Source organism: Lepidochelys kempii, chromosome 8 (assembly GCF_965140265.1).
Source record: "Lepidochelys kempii isolate rLepKem1 chromosome 8, rLepKem1.hap2, whole genome shotgun sequence".
In the NCBI taxonomy this organism is placed as follows: domain Eukaryota; kingdom Metazoa; phylum Chordata; order Testudines; family Cheloniidae; genus Lepidochelys; species Lepidochelys kempii.
In genome coordinates this window covers 72338609-72361026 of record NC_133263.1, presented here as the reverse complement: position 1 = coordinate 72361026, position 22418 = coordinate 72338609, and the positions used below count along the sequence as shown (strand labels likewise).

Sequence of the window (22418 nt, the reverse complement as noted above, 5' to 3'; positions counted from 1 at the left end):
ATAGTTGTTGTAGCACTAAAATTGCTAGAGAACAGAAGATTTGAAAGGAGAGAGAGAGAGAGACTTACTCTCAATGAATATGAAAAATGTGCCCTCCTCTGCCATTGAGGAAAATTCTTCCACCTGTAACTGCTGACTGATTGCTATGAAGAATGCTTTATCGCCAAGATCCAGACATCCTTTAATATGGTGATTATTCCTGTCATGACCCTCTGGTCATCAAACCACAGTGTCTTTTGTCATGAAACAACTATCCAATAAGGAATAACCTAGGAATAAGCCTGTAGCATAATATCTTATACCTGCCTACGCTCACAGTAGGAGTAGGAAAATCTTCCCCTTCCTATGAGTTATAAGCTGTTCTAACCCACTTTGGAAAATGTTTCTTTAATTTTGCAGCACAACCACCTGTTTTTTCACCTTGCACCACAACTTGAAAAGAGCAGCACGTATTTCAAAAGAAATTAAAAGCCCTAGCAGGTAGTAACAATCATTAAGCGACGTAACAGAACCCGTAACTGTATAGTAACTATCCATTGATTCTCCTGTATATTTCCAGAGTAAATTTGATAGGAACACAGTCTGAGAGGTGGAACAATTTTACTCCCATTTGAGTTTTGTATTGTCTTCAGTACAACCAAGGACAGGCCCTAAATTCTGGTGTTATTCTTGTGTCATAAGCCATGGCAAACAAGCCTCAATTGTACACAAATGGCATATGCTTAAATAATGCTGAATTCCTCATGATCCAACCATTTTGTAATTTAAAATGTCCTAATTCTATCAATGTCCATATAAACATTATTCAACCACAAAATTCCAAAGAACAAATTAAAGATTAAGCGTATTGTTTACTTTTTACTTTTCAAAATCATAGAATCATAGAATATCAGGGTTGGAAGGGACCCCAGAAGGTCATCTAGTCCAACCCCCTGCTCGAAGCAGGACCAATTCCCAGTTAAATCATCCCAGCCAGGGCTTTGTCAAGCCTGACCTTAAAAACCTCTAAGGAAGGAGATTCTACCACCTCCCTAGGTAACGCATTCCAGTGTTTCACCACCCTCTTAGTGAAAAAGTTTTTCCTAATATCCAATCTAAACCTCCCCCACTGCAACTTGAATATTTCAGAAATCATATTTCTGTTTTAGAAAGGAACAAGATTATGCACTCACATATGGGAAAAGTTGCACCAAAAGTACCCAGGAAAAATAAAGTCATTGGAAATATTTTGCAGACTTGAAAATATATGTCTGAAATACTAGCGATGCAGTCATTTTTTTTCTTGTCATTTTCATATATATATAGATATCATTTAGGTTGCCTTCTTTATGCAGACAGCCTAAACTAAAGGTTATTTTGAATTGTTTTATCCTAACTAACCCTAAGTAACTAAGAATTTAATAGTGTTAAGGAATGATGATACATACAAAGATGTTATGTGTGGCACTGGGGAGGTAAGGGGGTAACTGTGCATGGTTAATAGGAAAAGATGTCAAAAAAATGAAGCATAATAATAGTGCAATTTATCCTTGCTAAACGTACTGCAGTGTGCTATAATTAAATATGAAAACCTAAATTTATCTCTATGTTCGGCTGTCATTAATTTAACAGGGAGTGCACATGTTCTAATCTAATGGCTGATTTTTTTTCTCCATGTGCAGCATATTAAAATGTATATTAGCCTCAAGGTGCATAAACACAAAATAATAGACCAAAGGTTTTGGCCTGTGGAGAAAAAAATCCATGCTCAAATGCCGTCAAGTAGCTGGTGATGCAGGGGAAACACTCACTTAGCCTCATTAAGCCAAAGCTCTCTTTTGCTTGTCTTTTGTTCTGCATGACAGCAGCCTCTTTGTTGTATAATAATTCATTCCAAGTTCGTTCCAAGCTACCGAAACTGGTGAACTGTGGCCATTTTAATGAGAAGTATTGGTAGTATGCATAATCTGGAAGCCACGTGGACCAGGCAATCACAGAACACTGCAGCCAGCAAAATGAGATACTGTCGAAATCACAAATTTGTCAAGTTGTTTTTGGACAGGGTATTATAATAAGCATTAAAATATGCTTCCTATTACTCCACATCTGCCAGTCAAAGATCACTGTAATGAATGCATGCTGCAGGGTATGACCAGGCCGTTTTCCTAAGTAAAACAAACTGTAGAGTACAAAAAAAAATTATGTATTTTTGGCAGTGGCTGACTTCTTTTCTCTTTTTTAAAATCTTTTGCATCAGGAGTTGGATTATCTTAGCATGATGTCCATTGTCAGCAGTGAATGCTGTAAAACCACCACAGTCAAGAAGTTAACATGGATACATTGTTTTTTAGTGGCCACATTTAGTGACTGAGAATATAAACCCCTACACTCAGTGCTTATAGCAAATTTAGCATACAGTATATATAAACCCCACAAAGATTAATCCTAGCTTTTGTTTTATGCATTTCTCCTGCAAATGGCTTAGCTGTTAGGGATGTTATATTTTTATATAACAACCTGCGGTTTCAGTAAGAAGTGACACCATAGAGAATCACAACATGAACTTCCATAATAGTCTAGTTAGGAAAAAAGGTTAATGTTACAGAAGTACTGTTTTTACTAATTTTTTGGGCCTGGGATTTCTCATAAGTGTTTCTGGTTGGCAAATGCTGGGAAAGTTCACCCAGGGCAACAAACCTGCTAAGCTCTACTTGCTCAAAGGTGTCCATCAACAACTTTCAGCCTGATTGCCCCACCGCAGTTCCATCAGATTGTTAAGCTATATGACCGTGGAAGTTTCTCCCTATTTCAGGGAAGGAGTGTGAAGAGGAGGAGTAGGGGGGAGCAGTACCTTTCGCTATTGATCAGAAATATCCCAGTAAACATTTTTGTAGCACCTCTCTGACTCTCTCCAGCCCAATAAACATATTTTAAAATAACCATTAGAAATTACAATGGGAAGTTGCCATAATACCTTAACACAAGAGTCAGTTTTTCCTTGATTAGTGATGAGACTACATTTATGTGGATCTAGCTGGTTAACAGAGCTCTGTTTCAGAGGTAAAGGCTTGGTAATATAAAAAAAAGAGTTATGCAGCTCGAACTTCAGTCTTTCTTTTCTCACCCCCCAGAAGCAGTGATAGGGTACAGGGAGACATTTCTCCATCAGCACTCACAGATACATCTTGTTGAGTTTTGCCTTTGATCAGCCAGGCCATGAGCCAGCTTGTCTTCTCATTCCTGGTTAGGAATGTTAATCCTGCCTTCATTGGGCTGCACATTCCTTGTGAAGGACAGAAAACAAGGAGCTAATTTGCATGGGTTCTTTTCTCCATGTGGAGTTCAGAAATGTATCACTGCACTTTGGTGTTGTTTGATCTGAGGCTTCCATATCAGGCTGACCTTTCCTTCTCTTATAAAACTAGCAGTGCAGTATTTTATAGTAATGTTCCCAAACATTAGGGTGAAATCCTAGCCTAGTGAATTCAGTGGGAATTTTGCTCCCATCAAGACTTAAATGGGACCGAGATTTTGCCTATATCATATAATACTGCAAGCCGGGGAGTGATTGTTGTATTTGAAGTACTTTTTTAAAATAAGAGAACGTTTTGTGTTTTGGATCATTTCTATACAATGCTGTAGTATTTTAATATAAGGGCTTTTTAGATGTGCCTGCCATGAGGCTAGAATTCACCAGGCTTCTGCAGAGACTTTAGGTTCTATGCTGTATTTGGAAGGCACAGAGATTTTAATTTAAATGGGAGGTCCATGTATGCAAAGAACATGGAAAACTAGATACTTAATATTTTTACTTTAGGGTGCTGAGAATTTTCTCTGATTACACACCAGATGGAATCTTCAATATCCTGGAACATTATTATCTCTCATATACTTGCAGATGGAGACCACCTACTACTGACATGCTTTTATAATAAACTTTCTTCAAATCTCCTTTTTAGCACTGTCCTAATTGATGATGAGACTTTGAAATAAAAATCAATCTGTTCTGCCTTTCAAATACTTATTAAACAAGATGTATTTATCTTTCTCATTTCTTTATAGAGTCTTCTAGAACTCTCACCTTTGGATGATATTTACTCAAACAAACTTTGATTTTTGCAAAGTTTCTAAATGCTGGGTTAAATCTAGTGTCATTTCCTTGTGTGTTTAATATCTTTTACAAAGCCCCTACTAGCCAATTTAATATGCAGGCTTATTTTCACTATTTAACTACTTAGCATATATGCAGGTCACTAAGTGAAGTATGATTTTTACATTTTATGTTGATGTTAGTGAAACCACTCTAAAGACACATGCTATAACACTTTTGTCACCACCAACTGAAACCAATGTATTTCTTGGACATAATTACTTCAGGTCTCTGGAGTAAGATCAGTATGCAACTAATGACAGATTTCTGGGAGAAGCAGACAGGATGAGACAGTGACTACACATATGAGATCAAATTATGCCCATGGGGAATACTGTACCCTGCCTAGATAGCCTATGACAACACACTTATCTTAATCACTCTTATACTACACCTTTTGGAAAAACGGAGGAACATGTATTTTAAAACACAATTCTGTTCAGTTGGGATGATAGAGACATATAATTATATACAAACATATGTTATATATCTGTTTTACAGTCATAGTAATAACTTTGGCTCATGAAAGAACATTGTTCATCTTATCCATCAGTCTGAATGGGTCATGTACCTGATAAAAATGCCTAAAGACATCTGAGATAAGTATGCTTTTACAAAGGTTTATTTTTTTTCCTAGAGGGAGTCAGTAGGAAAGATCTCTGATGTCATCACCACCACCCCTTCCTCTGACTTTGGTGTCTGTTATTTGCACGATGAGATTATATCTGAGACAAGCCTAAGTCAATTTATCTTTTGCATTTAAACAATAGATTGGTAGTAATGGATGATCTTAACAATAGTTGTCTGTGCCAAGGCCTCAAGTATCTGCATCTTAAACTACCCATCAGAAAAAGAAAAAGTGGTCCTGAAAAGCACAGAGGTAAAAGATAAGTTTTGTCTTTCTTTTCTAGTCTGATAAAAGGTCTAAGCTGTTATGTCCTCTGCAGTGGTCATGGATAAAAGTATATCTACCATAAAGAAGAAGGGTTTAAATTATTGGGGCTACATTTAATGGTATTAGAAACCTATAGGACACTGAATGAAAAATACCATAAAAAGCTAAAAGTTAAAATTTACGAAAGATTACAATTTTGTGATTTCCTAAATAGTGATGTTATTCCTGATATTTAGAACAGGAATTAACTACAGTATCTCAGATACAGCACTATGGATACTATTGTTACATGGTGACTTCTTAATGATGAATGTGAAGGTATAAGGGATACCATTCGTCCAGGGTCAGAGGCCTGCAATTAGCTGGCTAGCTGATTAGATCCACCTTCTGCACCTGGAAAAAGAGCTGGAACTTAACTGGCTGATGCTTATAAAAGAGGGCAGCAGGAGATGAAGGGTAAGATTGCAATATCCTCCAGAAAGCTGAGGGGCCGAGTGCTGTGTGCCCAATGGACTGCTATTGGAGCTATTGCTGAGAGAGGAATTGCTCCAGAAACCAAATGGACAGAAGGGAGACTGTGTGAAATCCTTTTATTACTGAGGCTCTGAGGTAAGAGCCAGAAAATTTGCTGAACTTACTGGTGTGATGGAGTGACTTGGTGAAGGAACTACTCAGCCTGCAGAGACTTTGAGGGAAGAATTTGTGAGGTTTTGATATATTTTTTTTTTCTTAAGAAAGTTTGGAATAAGAACAACTAACCCAGTTGGAAACTGCTTCCCTGGCTTCTATGAGAGAGCTTCAAATAGAATTATCTCAGGGAACAAGCTGTCTCAGCAAGATTAAAACCTGGTCTGGTAAGAGGAGGGTGGTATAAGGTATATCCAATCCTTTCCAGTGACCACACCAGCCCCAACCATACCCCATCCAGGGGCCCTCTACAGGGCACAACCCTAACCCTTGCCATGGAGCATTGCTGAGTCCACCCTAACCCTCAGGGACCTTACTGTCCTGAATCCTAATCCTAGAACCTCTACAAACCTTGACACTAACTTTAAACCTTGAAAGACTTACCAGCCTGATTCCTAACTCTAGACTGTGGAGCCTTGCCAGCCCAAACCCTAATCCTAGCTCAGGGAGCCTTACCGATTCCAAATCTTAGAATCACAGAATATCAGGGTTGGAAGGGACCTCAGGAGGTCAGCTAGTTCAACCCCCTGCTCAAAGCAGGACCAATCCCCAACTAAATCATCCCAGCCAGGGCTTTGTCAAGCCTGACCTTAAAAACCTCTAAGGAAGGAGATTCCACCACCTCCCTAGGTAACGCATTCACCACCCTCCTAGTGAAAAAGTTTTTCCTAATATCCAACCTAAACCTCCCCCACTGCAACTTGAGACCATTGCTCCTTGTTCTGTCATCTGCTACCACTGAGAACAGTCTAGAGCCATCCTCTTTGGAACCCCCTTTCAGGTAGTTGAAAGCAGCTATCAAATCCCCCCTCATTCTTCTCTTCTGCAGACGAAACAACCCCAGTTCCCACAGTCTCTCCTCATAAGTCATGTGTTCCAGTCCCCTAATCATTTTTGTTGCCCTCTGCTGGACGCTTTCCAATTTTTCCACATCCTTCTGGTGGTGTGGGGCCCTGTCAAGGTTCCTTCCCCACTCTGAACTCTAAGGTACAGATGTGGGGACCTGCATGAAAGATCCCCTAAGCTTATTCTTACCAGTTTAGATTAAAAACTTCCCCAAGGTACAAACTTTTACATTTTGTCCTTGAACCTTTATGCTGCCACCATCAAAGTGTCTAACAAAAATAACAGGGGAAGTGCCCACTTAAAAACGTCTCCCCCCAAAAATATTCCCCCAAGTACTACACCCCCTTTCCTGGGGAAGGCTTGATAAAAATCCTCACCAATTTGCATAGGTGAACACAGACCCAAACCCTTGGATCTTAAGAACAATGAAAAGCAATCAGGTTCTTAAAAGAATAATTTTAATTAAAGAAAAAGTAAAAGAATCACCTCTGTAAAATCAGGATGGTAAATACCTTACAGGGTAATCAGATTCAAAACATAGAGAATCCCTCTAGGCAAAACTTTAAGTTTCAAAAAGACACAAAAACAGGAATATACATTCCATTCAGCACAACTTATTTTATCAGCCATTTAAACAAAACAGAATCTAACGCATATCTAACTAGATTGCTTACTCACTCGTCACAGGAGTTCTGACCTGCATTCCTGCTCTGGTCCTGGCAAAAGCATTACACACACAGTGAGGACCCTTTGTTCCCTCCCCCCTCCAGCTTTGAAAGTATCTTGTCTCCTCATTGGTCATTTTGGGTCAGGTGCCAGCGAGGTTATCTTAGCTTCTTAACCCTTTACAGGTGAAAGGGTTTTTCCTCTGGCCAGGAGGGATTTAAAGGTGTTTACCCTTCCCTTTATATTTATGACAGGCCCAAATACTGGAGACACAGTACTCCAGATGAGGTCTCACCAATGTCGAATAGAGGGGAAAGGTCACATCCCTCGATCTGCTGGCAATGCCCCTACTTACATAGCCCAAAATGCTGTTAGCCTTCTTGGCAACAAGGGCACTCATATCCAGCTTCTCATCCACTCTAATCCCTAGGTCCTTTTCTGCAGAACTGCTGCCTAGCCATTCGGTCCCTAGTCTGTAGCGGTGCATGGGATTCTTCCGTCCTAAGTGCAGGACTCTGCACGTGTCCTTGTTGAACCTCATCAGATTTCTTTTGGCGCAATCCTCTAATTTGTCTAGGTCCCTCTGTATGCTATCCCTACCCTCTAGCGTATCTACCACTGCTCCCAGTTTAATGTCATCTGCAAACTTGCTAAAGGTGCAGTCCATGCCATCCTCTAGATCATTAATGAAGATATTGAACAAAACCGGCCCCAGGACCGACCGTTGGGGCATTCTGCTTGATACCAGCTGCCAACTAGACATGGAGCAATTGATCACTACCTGTTGAGCCTGATGATCTAGCCAGCTTTCTATCCACTTTATAGTCCATTCATCCAGCCCATACTTCTTTAACTTGCTGGCAAGAATACGATGGGAGACCATATCAAAAACTTTGCTAAAGTCAAGGAATATCACGTCCACTGCTTTCCCCTCATCCACAGAATCAGTTATCTCATCATAGAAGGCAATTAGATTAGTCAGGCATGACTTGCCCTTGGTGAATCCATGCTGACTGTTCCTGATCACTTTTCTCTCCTTTAAGTGCTTCAGAATTGATTCCTTGAGGACCTGCTCCATGATTTTTCCAGGGACTGAGGTGAGGCAGACTGGCCTGTAGTTCCCCGGATCCTCCTTCTTCCCTTTTTTAAAGATGGGCACTACATTAGACTTTTTCCAGTCGTCTGGGAGCTACCCCAATCGCCACGAGTTTTCAAAGATAATGGCCAGTGGCTCTGCAATCAAATCCGTCAACTCCTTTAGCACTCTCGGATGCAGCGCATCCGGCCCCATGGATTTGTGCTCGTCCAGCTTTTCTAAATAGTCCCGAACCACTTCTTTCTCCACAGAGGGCTGGTCACCTCTTCCTCATGCTGTGCTGCCCAGTGCAGTAGTCTGGGAGCTGACTTTGCTCATGAAGACAGAGGCAAAAAAAAGCCTTGAGTACATTAGCTTTTTCCACACCCTCTGTCACTAGGTTGCCTCCCTCATTCAGTAAGGGGCCCACACTTTCCTTGACTTTCTTCTTGTTGCTAACACACCTGAAGAAACCCTTCTTGTTACTCTTAACTTCTCTTGCTAGCTGCAACTCCAGGTGTGATTTGGCCTTCCCGATTTCACTCCTGCATGCCTGAGCAATATTTTTATACTCCTCCCTGGTCATTTGTCCAATATTGCTCTTTCCTTTCCAATTTCAATATATCTTTTTTGAGATAGGGCAACCAGATCTGCATGCAACACTCAAGATGTGGGCATACCATGGATTTATATGGAGGCAATATGATATTTTCTGTCTTATTTTCTATCCCTTTCCTAATGATTCCCAACATTCTGTTTGCTTTTTTAATTGCTGTTGCACATTGAATGGAGGTTTTCAGAAAACTATCCACAATGATGTCAAGATCTTTTTCTTGATTGGTAACAGCTAATTTAGACCCGTCATTTTATATGTATAGTTGGGATTATGTTTTCCAATGTGCATTACTTTGCATTTATCAACATTGAATTTCATCTGCCATTGTGTTGCCCAGTCACCCAGTTTTGAGAGATCCCTTTGTAACGCTTCAGTCTGCTTTAAATTTAAATATCTTGTGTAGTTTTGTATTATCTGCACATTTTGACACCTTTTTCCAGATCATTTATGAATACGTTGAATAGCACTGGTCCCTGTACAGACCCATGGGGGCCATCACTATTTACCTCTCTCCATTCTGAAAATTGACTATTTAGTCCTACCCTTTGTTTCCTATCTTTTTACCAGTTACTGATCCATGAGAGGACCTTCCCTCTTATCCCATGACAACTTACTTTGCTTAAGAGCCTTTAACAAAGTATTTGTGGTTTTCTCTATATTTGGAACAGGAAATACCATGATCAGTTTAACTAATATGATGACCATTGTGAACTGTATTAGAATATGGACATTGCAAAGCAGCTCCAGTTCAATGTCATGAGTATCTCTTACAAGGAGCTTTGCATCCATCGTTTTACTCATATCAGCTAGCACTGGAGTATCCTAGAGCAATAATCTGCTAGTAGACCATCTGCTTTCACCTGAACCTGGTGGAAGAAATGGATTACTAATAGCACAGGGAATTACTGTGGATGGCAACATTCTGTTTACTGAAATAGATACTACCACAAACAGGTCTAGCTGGTCAGGGCTGGTGTCTATACAAGCATAAATTTACTTCTGTCAGATGTAGACATGTCCTAACTCTAAAAAGTCTACCACCTCTGTGATCTTATTGTTGAAAACTATACCTATTTCTAGTTGTTTCTCACCGGTCTCCACTTCTGTCCAGGGACTGATCATCTGTTCCCACTGAAGGCAATAGGAATTTTGTCACTAACTAAATGGAAGAGTATCTGCCCCTTACATTTTCACATTGACTGTTCAATAAATCTGACAGTTTTTCTTACTAGTAGAATATATTAGCCACATAGCTTTAGGATGCACAATACTGTCACTGTTTCTCGTTTGTCTTTCTTATAGGTCCTACTGAATGAATTAGCTTTCAAGTCACATTAAAACCAAGACACATTTGAATAACTCTTTATAAAATATTTGTAAACCAGAATGTAGGATTTGGCTGTCAAATTTTTATTACATGATATGCTTACATAGCTTTTGTATTAGTAAGAATTTTTACAGTACCTCGGTTTGTCACCTTCTCCTTGGTTTTGGATTTGATTTAGAGAAGGAATCAGATGAACATGCTTTATCAGCTACTTAAAATTCTAAGTATGGAGCTATTTGGATTTGAATATATATGAACCTATAGTGCTTAGCTGAATTTGTAGGTACAGTACATGGAATCCAATACTGATGATAATTTATGAAGCTAAGAACACTGATTCCTATAATATTGCAAACTTAGTTTATGATAACATAATTAGTTACACTAATAACACTGCTTAACCACAGTCTTGCTAATTATGATTTTATAAATATTAATGATATCTAGCCTGGGTGGTTGATTCCCTCTAGTAGAGTCATTCATCATGGTATTTTCCTTATATCCAGGTTGCATTATTTTTCTTCCTTTTCCTCTTATTTGTTCGTTACTGGACATGCAGTCACCCTGAACTTGGGACTGAAATATAATATACTATTATCTCTTCAATGGTACAGCCTGGATAAACTTTACATTTTGTCATCTGGTAGCAATGGTCCAATGATATAATTTTGTATTAAAGGCAATCAAATACAAAGTCAGTTATAATCTGTATCTCTTGCTCTTTTAAGCCAGAAAACTAGATTACATAGGACTTTGTTTTTATTCTTTTTCATGTGACCTGTTTCAAGTTAAGATTTCTTTGAATTATTAAATGCTTCCTTAAAGCATCTTTTCATACTACCTTTTTAAAGTTAATTATTGATGTAGTGACAAGCTGAAAAGAGTAAAAATTTTATTTTTTTCCCTTTTCATTCAGAAGGACGTGAAAACTATCTTCTGTCAATGGCTGTCTATTTAGTATAATAAAAAGGTAATACTAAGATAGAATACTGGGTGTTGTTTTAGGGGAAGAATTGTTAACATCACTGTATTATACAAAGTGTAAATGCAATGTGCATTTCTCTGATGGTATCTGTTAAAGAGAAAGTTGGGACATAACCTTTTGAGCTGGAGTTTAACCACATAAATGTAAGCAACTGAAAGGAAACAGATTAGAATTTTTTTAAACATTAGTATTCAGAGCTTTAGGAATAGGATTGTCTTTTCCACCGAAAGATAACATTATAATTTTCAGACCACCACAGAGAACCAAAAAAAAAGCAGTAACCTCCTACTGAAAAGTCAACAGAATGATAAGCAGAGATTTGGAGGCATTTGACACTGCAAATCCTATTCTTTTGTAATTCTTTACTTTTTACAACATTTTCAACAGGGTTATATTAGACTTTTAGAAGGATAATCAATAGACATGATGCCATAACTGAAACCACTCTTCAAAGAGATCCCCTCTAGTAACTTGAAACAAAGGCACAGACTCACTGCTGTGGTGAGATTTTGATTGGCGCAGGGGGCAGTAAAGTGCCATTAGGGAGCCAGATATATCTCCCTGATTCTGAGCACGGATCTGCAGGATGCCTAGTGTAAGGAAGAACAGTCTTGGGGCTGCTGCAATCCACATCAGCTGTTCAGAGTCCTCAACAGGACTACTGCAGCAAAGAAGAAGAATGATCTAGTGGCTAGGATGCTAGCCTAGAAGTTCAGAGACCTGAGTTCAAGTCTCTGCTCTACCACAGACTTCTTGTGGTAGACCCTCAGGCAAGTTACTTAGTCTCTCTATGACTCAGTTTCTGCCCTGTAAAATGGGGATAATAGCACTTTCCCACCTCAGATGTTCTAAGGATAAATCCATTAGAAATTGTGAAGAGCTCAGATACTACAGTAATGGGGCAGATGGAACCCAGCAGGTAAACTGGCTCTGTGCCAGCTAAGAGCTCTCTCATGCTGGGAGATTTCTGAGATGGCCGATCTATTTGTTTTTGGGGTCCTTTGTGCCACCAGAGTGTTGCAAAAGGGTTAGAACGTACTACGGATTCTGACCCAAAATCAGCCATGCAAATCTGAATCAAAAAGTACAATGAAGAGAGAATTTCTAATATTTTTAAATATAGAATGTAAAGACAAAAAGTAAGTCATGCTACTGTCAAAGAAGTGGTGACATCATGTCAATGGTAACAGGACAATATGATGTCAAGTCAGTAGTTATATGACATCACAAATTGCCTGGTGACTATTCAGAAGGAGACAAAAGACCTCATACCATTTGATGGCAATGATGACAAAATACGGCCATTGGGATAAAAAGCATAACCCATCCTATTAACCTATGCTTGAAGCCAAAAGGTGGTATCATTAGACATACCTTTCCAATCAGATCAGCAATTTTGGGTACTGGCTTTCCTTTCTGATGGCACATGGTTGCAGGACTCTGTCCATCCCAGTCTTGAAGCTCCTCAATGCTTTTCATATAAAGTAGGGCTCTCAGTCCTGTGCAGTAGTCCTCAATCACAGTGAAATCTTGATTCTGTACTGCACTGCACACCTACAAAACACACACCCAGCAATCAACAACAAATTTCCAATGGTATATGAGATTACTTATGCTGTTTGAACTTATTGATGTTCAGTGGCCTTAAATGCAACTGTATTATGAACATCAGAATAAACGGAACTCAGGAATTCAAGCTGATAACAAGTTTCTTGTCCTTGTGTCGCCACCAGTGTAGAGCTGGAACATGAATTCTCACCCCAAACACAGCTAGGACCACCCAAACAAGTGGGAGAAGGCCTCCCCAAACAGCACATGCCATCCAGGAAAAGAACACTTTACAGTGCAGGAAGACTTAAGGTCCCTCTCTCTGTATTAGTATTATAATTTGCATTGTGGTAGCACCTAGATGTCAGGGGTCCATTGTGCTTGGCACTCTAAAAACATATAACAAATAGATGGTCCCTGTTCTGAAGACCTGGCAGACACAGGTGGAAACAGCAGAAGGATGCCCTTATGACCAATACCTGAAACTTTTTCTATCTCTGCTAAGCCCAACTCGTGGCTATCAGGCCAACTTAAAACTAACCAACCACAGCGACCCTGGAAATGAAATGATAACACTTGACCAAAAACCCCCATGACTGTTCTACTGACTGTCTCCCAGGGCCCAAGCCGAAGCTCACTCATCAGTGACTGGACTGTCTGATGGGCACCAACCATCAAAGAGCGTAGTGGATATAGCCTGGGCAGCTAAAAGCCCAAATTCAGCTATGAAAAATCTCCAAAAGACATCAAATATGGCAATAAGTATCATCTGATACCAGTTTCAGAAATCCCAACCAGAGCACTAAAATAAACTGGAGACATCAACAGGCTCCATGAACCAAGTTGAGTTCTCACACACACACACACACACAGACAATTCCTGCCCAAAGTGTTGGTCCTTAGTATTGCCGAGCACAAGTGACCAAAGCATGAGTCAGGATCCCACCCCAAGACCATGAGAATTTTTTTTAAAAATGGGATTGTTTTAATTTATCTTCTGGTTTTTGAGCCTTTAGGATTCACATTTAAAGGTCTTTTCTGTGACCCTGAGAGCTAGAAATGTACTTGAAAAAAATAAACACAAAAAACTGAGATCCTCATATAATCAATGGATTTCAGGAACTTGGTCTTCAAAAATAAAGAAGCAAAAAACCCCCAAACATTGTGAGGCTGGCACTACAATTGAAAAGATTTACAATTCTGGGGTTGTAAAAGTATGTCTACACTGCAAACAAATAAATGTCTCAGAACCCAGGTCTACAGACTCAGGCTCATGCTACGGTGCTATAAATAGCCATGTAGACATTGCAGATTGGGCTAGAGCTCAGGCTCTGAAGCCGAGAGGGGATAGGCTTCAGAGCCTGAGCTCCAGCCTGAGCTAAACAATCCAAATGTCTATTTTCAGTGCTGTAGTGTGAGCCCGAGTCTGTAGAGCTGGCTCTGCTGAGCTGTGGTGTGTGTTTTTTGTTTTTGTTTCCAAAGATTTGCAACCACTTGGCATGAGTACTCTGTATTGCTAGGCCTTACTGGCTGGCTCCCTTCCAACTCATATGAGGAACATGAGGGGGAGGGGTCAGCTGAAGTATCCAATGAAGGTGAAATAAGCACTGTGAAGGGGAAAGAAGCCCAATCAATACTGTATCCTCTTAAAGAGGAACCACCAATTTTCCTGACGTACAAACTGCAGACATATTAGGTAAATCTTTGGATAGACTATCAGGCACCAGGCTAAGTCAGTGTTTTCAGGGACTGATATAAGCTTTTATTCATATGTAGACATCAGAAAAGCAGTAGTACTCCTGCATAAGACATGCATGTAATGAATAAAACAATGAAATGGTCACCTACTTCAAGACAATATAAACACACACACAATACTCTAAAACTAAATCCTAAGATTCACAAGATATTTGATTTCACCACTTAGGGGAAAAAAAGACCTAGGTAACATATCAGCATTTTACACATGGTTTCACAAACTAATACAAGCTGCAGTTCAGAAGAAGAAAGGTACATTTTAAAATATCGTACACCACAGCTCTGCAGGAAAAAAGGGAAATAACTATGAAATATGGACAAGAACATTTCCTATGCAGCCCATTTACATTACACAAAATCTGTTTCTCTGGAGAAACAGGGTGAGCATTAATTAGGTCTGTTATGCCTTCCATAGACTTAGAGATTTTCTTTTCAGAGCAATTATAGAGAACATCATAATAATTTCCTCCACAGGTTATTTAACTGAAAACTCAACTGATGCTTTATTTAAACCTCTTTCTTCGCTAAAAGGTTCTATTTTTTAAGCATATGTGTAACACTTTTATTAGCTATTTAAAAAAATATTTAAAATGTAAGAAAAAATACAGTTAAAAGTCATGCTATGTCATGTCACTTAAAACAAGTTCAGATTCTGTTGTTGAATTTCTGAAATATTTTGACAGGATGTGTACACATGAGATACACTGGAGGATACCTGTTATAACCTTATAAGTAGAGAGGCTTTTACTTTTTACCATATTATGGTGCAACATTATGAATTGAAATAACCTAAGAATGTACAGAAGATGATAGCAAACTAAAAATCAGACGAGTTGTTGTGATAATTTAAATTTACTCTAATTGCGAGCTCAACTGTAAAAATATAGACTGTAATCAAGTCACCCCTTAACCTTCTCTTTGTTAAGCTAAATTCATAGAACCATAGAATATCAGGGTTGGAAGGGACCTCAAGAGGTCATCTAGTCCAACCCCCTGCTCAAAGCAGGATCAATCCCCAATTTTTGCCCCACATCCCTAATTGGCCCCCTCAAGGATTGAACTCACAACCCTGGGTTTAGCAGGCCAATGCTCAAACCACTGAGCTATCCCTCCCCTAAAATGTGAAAATTCATAAGATATCACAATAACCTATAATGAAAATGTTGCTGGGAAAAGCTGAATTACTCTAAACAAAAAGACTACATCTACAACTCAAGGACTGTGTTGCGATCATGCCTGGCAAACAACAGAATGTTGTCTGGAAACTAATGAACCAAAACCGATGTGCTGGAAACAAGGCCTCACTGGTGGACAAACTAATGAAGGGAGGGGCTATTCCACTTATCATTCCCTTTTTGGATCCTTAAAGAGATTTTTGGGGAAAAGAACAACCAGGGGCCACTGAAGCAAACTTCATCATCATGGCTGCCCACCCTCACTATCTCGTGGGATCCTGGACCTTCGTCATCCTAATCCTGAGAGATGTCCTGACCAGCCTGTGCCAGACAGAGGGACCTAGATAATATTGCCACTGATACTGGCCAGAGTTGAATCCCAAACACAACCTGAGATGAAATGGGATCGGGCTTTAACAAAAACAGCAGCAACAAGAAGCTCCAGCTCATTTCAACCAACTTCTTCTCTATTACTCACAAGAATAATTATTACCATCTTTAATATCACTTAAAAGACTGTCAAACAAGGGTTTTTTCCCCTTCTCAAACTCTCTCCAGTTAAAGGGAAAGGGAACAAGGTATATTGTTAAAATAAAAGCCTTACTTAACATTTCAAATGCTGTTTTTCCTTCTTTTCTGTATCTTTAATAAAAGGTTAAAAGGATTTTTAAAGGTATGTTTGTCATGGTACTAAGCAGGCTGAGTTCTCCATATACCGAACCTTATTTAATAGTATTTAATGTTTGACAGTGACAGGCACAACACCACTGGGAGGACGGGGGCTGGGGAATGGAGGGACTGTGCTTCCAATCCTTTACACACACAAATAAATATATTGAGAAATTTTATCTCAGATAACCTAAGAATAAATTCTAAGGGCTTGATCCTGAGCTGCATAATGCAACGGTAACTCATTAAGTTAAATGCACTTTATATGATTTCACTGGGGAATGCACCTCTGGAATGCATCACAGGATCAAACTCTGTGAAACTGCAAGTGTGAGAGGCACACATACATTGCAGGATCCCTATTTATGTACAGTATAAGAAATTACCACCCTAATATATGGATAAATAACCATGGATACATCTATATAACTTTGTCAATGGGATCTGGAAAAAACTCAGCAGCGAGCTAGAGAGAATGTGTCAGCAGAGTTCTTTTTATTACTTGTTTCGTGTTTGTTTTTGATAATTAGCTTCTATTTGAAACATTTTAATTCACATTCCGTATTTTTAAAAAATGATATTATCAATAATGTGCATTTATTACATCAGTGATAATGAAACTTCACAAATGGCCTGCTGGGTTTTTATAATCATCATTACAAAACACAAATCCTGAAGACTTTACTGAGGCACATTTCCTACTGGGTTCACTGGATTTTGCCGAGAGTAACTGCTTTTGAGGGAAATGCCCACACATCAGCGTGTCATGTTTTGTTTTGTTCTCTGCAGAAAAAGCTGCAGGGCTGCCCCAAACTCATCATATTCCACAGGGTCTGTGGGAGGTTAGGGCCATCCATGCAAAGCGCCTGTGCCCCTGCACTGAGCCAGGACCCTGGAATAGCCCCTACCAACTCACTAGCTGTGCAGTTCCATTTAAAGACTTCCCCAGATGGTGAACGCCTTCTTGGGAGAAGTGGCAGGGGAGGAGAGGATTATTTGGAAAAGATATTTCAAGTAGGAGGTGTATTATCTTTTTCATATAATTTCTGTGGGGTTGGATGGGGGAAGATATATACCTCTCTCTAGTCCCAATCCTGTTCCCCTCTCTCTTCACCCTGGAGCTTCAGTCTTCACCTTCCTCACCAGGATGGACTCTGGAGTCCATGGAGAAACTTCTGCAGAATCCAGGGTGGTTGTGGAAGAGCTGGTGCCACAGAGGCAGCAGTGAACGTTAGCTCCACACTCCTTCAGTTCCATCCCTGCCCTGTATCTCCCCACACAATTCCCAGCTAAGGACATGCAGAAAGTTTACTGTCCCTTTCCAGCACTCATAGAGCAAAGAGCTGGATAAAGCCAGATAATCTGACCCTATATGTTTTATTACACTCTTAATTTTCAAGTGGTGTAAATATTTGTGCAATGATTAGATTGTGATAACAAAAATGCTTCAGTGCTGAGTATCATCAAGGCAATGTTTCTCCATCACGATCAGTCCTGGTTAGCAGTAGAACTGCTACTCTAACCTGTCTCAAAGCACTACTGTGGCTCTCTATCATTACTGAATTCACACCATTCATAGCTTAGAAGTAGTGGGGAGAGACAATTTTATTTTTCCTTCCATCAAAAATATATGCTTTGCTCTCTGTTGTAAAATGGGCACAAAATAATAGTAATTGTAATGAAAAGAGGTACACTAGGTAGACAGACTGGTAGTGGAGATACACAGTCAGATAAGGAGATTGATGGGTATGTATTTGTATATACACATGCAAATCACAAAGGTTGACTGTTCTACCATATTAGTTTCCATTTGTTGTAGCTATACAACATCAAAGCACTGATGTCCCTATCTATTGCATTTAGCGGTAATTTAATGGACTACCAAAAGAAATCAAAGGGAGAGTTTCTAAGTAGTTTCCTGGCAATTGAGACAGCAGGCTCTTTCATCTGCACTGTAACTGTGGCAGTGCATTGATTTAAACTCCTTCTGAGATCTCAAATGCTTTTATATTCTTAGACCTCTCTGGCAGCTTTTTATTCCCCCAAGTGATAAAATTCTAGCATTTAGCAGAATGCCATCTTACTTCTCCCAAAAGGAAGAGACTTATTTCAGCGTTGCTACTAAACTGCACAAGATCTCTACATAAAATAGCTCCTGAATGCCATTCTGTTAGAAAATCTGCCCGTGACTTCCCACATTCTAATATTCTGACTCTAGCAATGGGATAAACAACAAAAATTCCTCTTAGGTACCTTCGAAAGGTTCTGCAATGGATAAGCAGTTTTGCTTTTATATTAATTTGGATGAGTTTGCTTTGAAATGTTCCTCACTGATATGCCCAGAAGGTAAGGAAAAGAGTTACTCAGCCTCTTTGATTTTGTATTATAATATGTATCTAATCTTAAACGTATTTATCATCATCATTTAATGCATTTTTTTTCATTATAAATTTTTCCTGAGCACTGTTAAATACATAAATCTACCTTTTTGTCTGAGAAGTATTTATGAATATCTTTAGGCTATTTTTTTCAATGTACAGTTGAGATCATTGTCTTTTTGTTTAGTTTCTATTGGCTTAGGTTATATTGAAGACAGACTGTACTACATAAAAGCAATACAAGGTACTTCATGAAGGGACCTACCCAAGCCTTGCCAGCTAATGGGTGTAATCTAATATTCCTGAGAAAACTAGGACATTCATGATCGGTAAACGTGCAATTTAAATCTTAGTAATGCTTACATATGATTTTAAAAACTGTATCTTCTGTAGCTAGTAGCAGACTACTCAATCCTGTGAAGAACATTCTCTGCCACATAGTGAAACATGCTGCATAACCATTGCACATGAAGATGAATAAATCTATTTTGCAGTTTCTAAGCAATGATTTAGATGGACACAGAAAATCTTCAACGAATCAGGAAATCAAAAAGAGCACATCCAGCATCCCTAGACTATTTCAGCATCTACCTATAATGCGGGGTGTGTGTAATAAGAATGTAAGCATCCAAATATAATGTTCTAGGGCAAAGGTTCTCCAACTGTCATCTTTAGACTGCTAGTAGTCTGCAGATGGTGGTCCATGGAGAGCTGTCTGGTCACATAATTCTGGCTCCCCCTCCCCCTTTATAGCTGTAAATTAAATTACAACAGCTAAAAATACATTGTATACTTTCCTAAAATTATTTCTCTATATAAGCAATTGCTGTAGTTGCCTGGAAGACATTACATGATTGTGAGAATGAGGGGAGGTGGTATATAAGACAATGGTTCACACTCTAAAAAAAGTTTCAGAACCTCTCTTCTAAAAGGACAAGTTCATGACTAAGAAAAATCTTCTTAAGTATTGATAAAATATAGATGAAATTATTTGATTTATTCACATTAGCTGCTAAACTACTCTAGGGATATAGGGTAGCAGATGGGATGCTATTTAACAAGGTTTGAGAACGCAGTATCAAGATGCAAGTCTGAGTTGGATGAGAGTTTCTTATCCTTCTTTTGAACATTACAACTGAACAAAGGTACATAAATGTTTGTCCATTTAGATTCTGAGTAAGCAGCTTAGAGGGATCAAATTCTGTGAGAGTTGTGCTGATCTGCAGATTAAAAAGGCATGCTCTGCATTACTTTCATGTGAGACTATGGTATTCTGTTAGTTCTAGGAGTTACAGAGCGAACCCCTGTTCAGTACATGGGCACATGCAGGATTTTACAATCACACCCATCTATTTAGGAAAACAAATATGATTTCACATGCCTTGAGCATTACAGCTATGCTCCATAATCTCATGGTCAGTCACCCATAAAGAACTGTACCATTGTATTGTCAGTGGTATGCAATGCAAAGGAGATGCTTGTAGGCAGACACGCTAAAAAGCAGCATGTAAACAGACCAAGCACATGTTTAGATTCTACACCTGTCTTTAACTTCATCATGTACTTGTGGAATATCAGAAGGCACAAACCTCTATCCTGTGCCAAGGAGTAGGAAAATATGGTGGAGGGAAATTAAATCCTCCAATCTTCCTACATGCATTTCAGCAGCTGGTACAGCATCAGATCAGTAGCTGTGTCATGCAGTTACAAGGCCATTGGCACTATTCTCCTGACCCGCCTTCTCAAGTCCTCCAAAGATAGGTCTCCTCTTCATCAAGCTCCCTAAACCTGGCAGCTTAATTTTGAAAGGCAGATCCAGGTTATTCTGAAAGAGTCAGTAACCCTTCTAAAATCCAGTTCATTTTCTACCTCAAAAATCATATTCACACATAGGGAGAAATTATTATTATTAGTGCAGTTAAATAAAAAACAATGCTAGAAAGTCAGGAATTCCATCACTTCTTGACTTCTCTCTGGATGGATTGTCCTTGGCCCTAAGAGTTAGCACCGTAAAAGGACACATTCAGTAATGAACAGCATCATTAACTCATGGACAGACAGGTTCAAGTATTGCTAATTTAGAGAAGGACAGGGATACCCTACAGGAGGATCTGGATGACCTTGTAAACTGGAGTAATAGGAATAGGATGAAATTTAATAGTGAGAAGTGTAAGGTCATGCATTTAGGGATTAATAACAAGAATTTTAGTTATAAGCTAGGGACGCATCAACTAGAAGTAACGGAGGAGGAAAAGGACCTTGGAGTATTGGTTGATCATAGGTTGACTATGAGCTGCCAATGTGATATGGCTGTGAAAAAAGCTAATGTCGTCTTGGGATGCATCAGGAGAGGTATTTCCAGTAGGGATAAGGAGGTTTTAGTACCGTTATATAAGGCACTGGTGAGACCTCACCTGGAATACTGTGTGCAGTTCTGGTCTCCCATGTTTAAGAAGGATGAATTCAAACTGGAACAGGTACAGAGAAGGGCTACTAGGATGATCCGAGGAATGGAAAACTTGTCTTATGAAAGGAGACTCAGGGAGCTTGGCTTGTTTAGCCTAACTAAAAGAAGGTTGAGGGGAGATATGATTGCTCTCTATAAATATATCAGAGGGATAAATACCAGAGAGGGAGAGGAATTATTTAAACTCAATACCAATGTGGACACAAGAACAAATGGATATAAACTGGCCACTAGGAAATTTAGATTAGAAATTAGACGAAGGTTTCTAACCATCAGAGGAGTGAAGTTTTGGAATAGCCTTCCGAGGGAAGTAGTGGGGGCAAAAGATCTATCTTGCTTTAAGATTAAACTCGATAAGTTTATGGAGGAGATGGTATGATGGGATAACATGGTTTTGGTAATTAAATATTCATGGTAAATAGGCCCAATGGCCTGTGATGGGTTTTTAGATGGGGTAAGATCCAAGTTACCCGGGAAAGAATTTTCTGTAGTATCTGGCTGATGAAGCTTGCCCATATGCTCAGGGTTTAGCTGATCGCCATATTTGGGGTCGGGAAGGAATTTTCCTCCAGGGCAGATTGGAAGGCCCTGGAGGTTTTTCGCCTTCCTCTGTAGCATGGGGCACGGGTCACTTGCTGGAGGATTCTCTGCTCCTTGAGGTCTTCAAACTACAATTTGAGGACTTCAATAGCACAGATATAGGTGTGAGGTCTTTTTTAGGAGTGGTGGGTGAAATTCTGTGGCCTGCATTGTGCAGGAGGTCAGACTAGATGATCATAATGGTCCCTTCTGACCTAAATATCTATGAAAAAGTAGCTTCTCTGTGTGACTCAGAAAAAAGGTTTTCATTCCAGACCATTCTGAACAGGCAATGAAAGAATCTGAACCTACATCCCAGGGCAGTGCTCTAACCATAGTGCTACAGAGAAAATCTCTCTCTCACACACACACACGAACAACCTGAGAACCTGATGAAATATTCATTGACATCAATAAGTTTCCGTGACACATTTTGGTTTCAACAAACTGGCATTTTTCTATGGAAAAAAGTTTCATCTAAACATTTCCAACTAGCTCTAATGAGCATCTTCTCTTGATGCACATCCTCAGGTGGCCTGATTTTTGAAAGCTGCACATCTATCAAAACCAACCAGCAAACCAATTTTTCCATCTTCGGACCTCAATTTAGTTTGGCAA

General features: G+C 39.3%; 1 protein-coding gene across 2 annotated transcripts in view; it reads right to left on the bottom strand.

The window, feature by feature from the left end:
• DPYD (dihydropyrimidine dehydrogenase) overlaps nt 1-22418 on the bottom strand; it is a 543036-nt gene that overhangs the window by 44246 nt on the left and 476372 nt on the right. For both annotated transcript variants that reach the window (XM_073356960.1, XM_073356961.1), the window contains one exon: nt 12601-12780. In XM_073356960.1, the coding sequence (XP_073213061.1) occupies nt 12601-12780 (180 nt within the window). The remainder of the gene's footprint in view (nt 1-12600; nt 12781-22418) is intronic.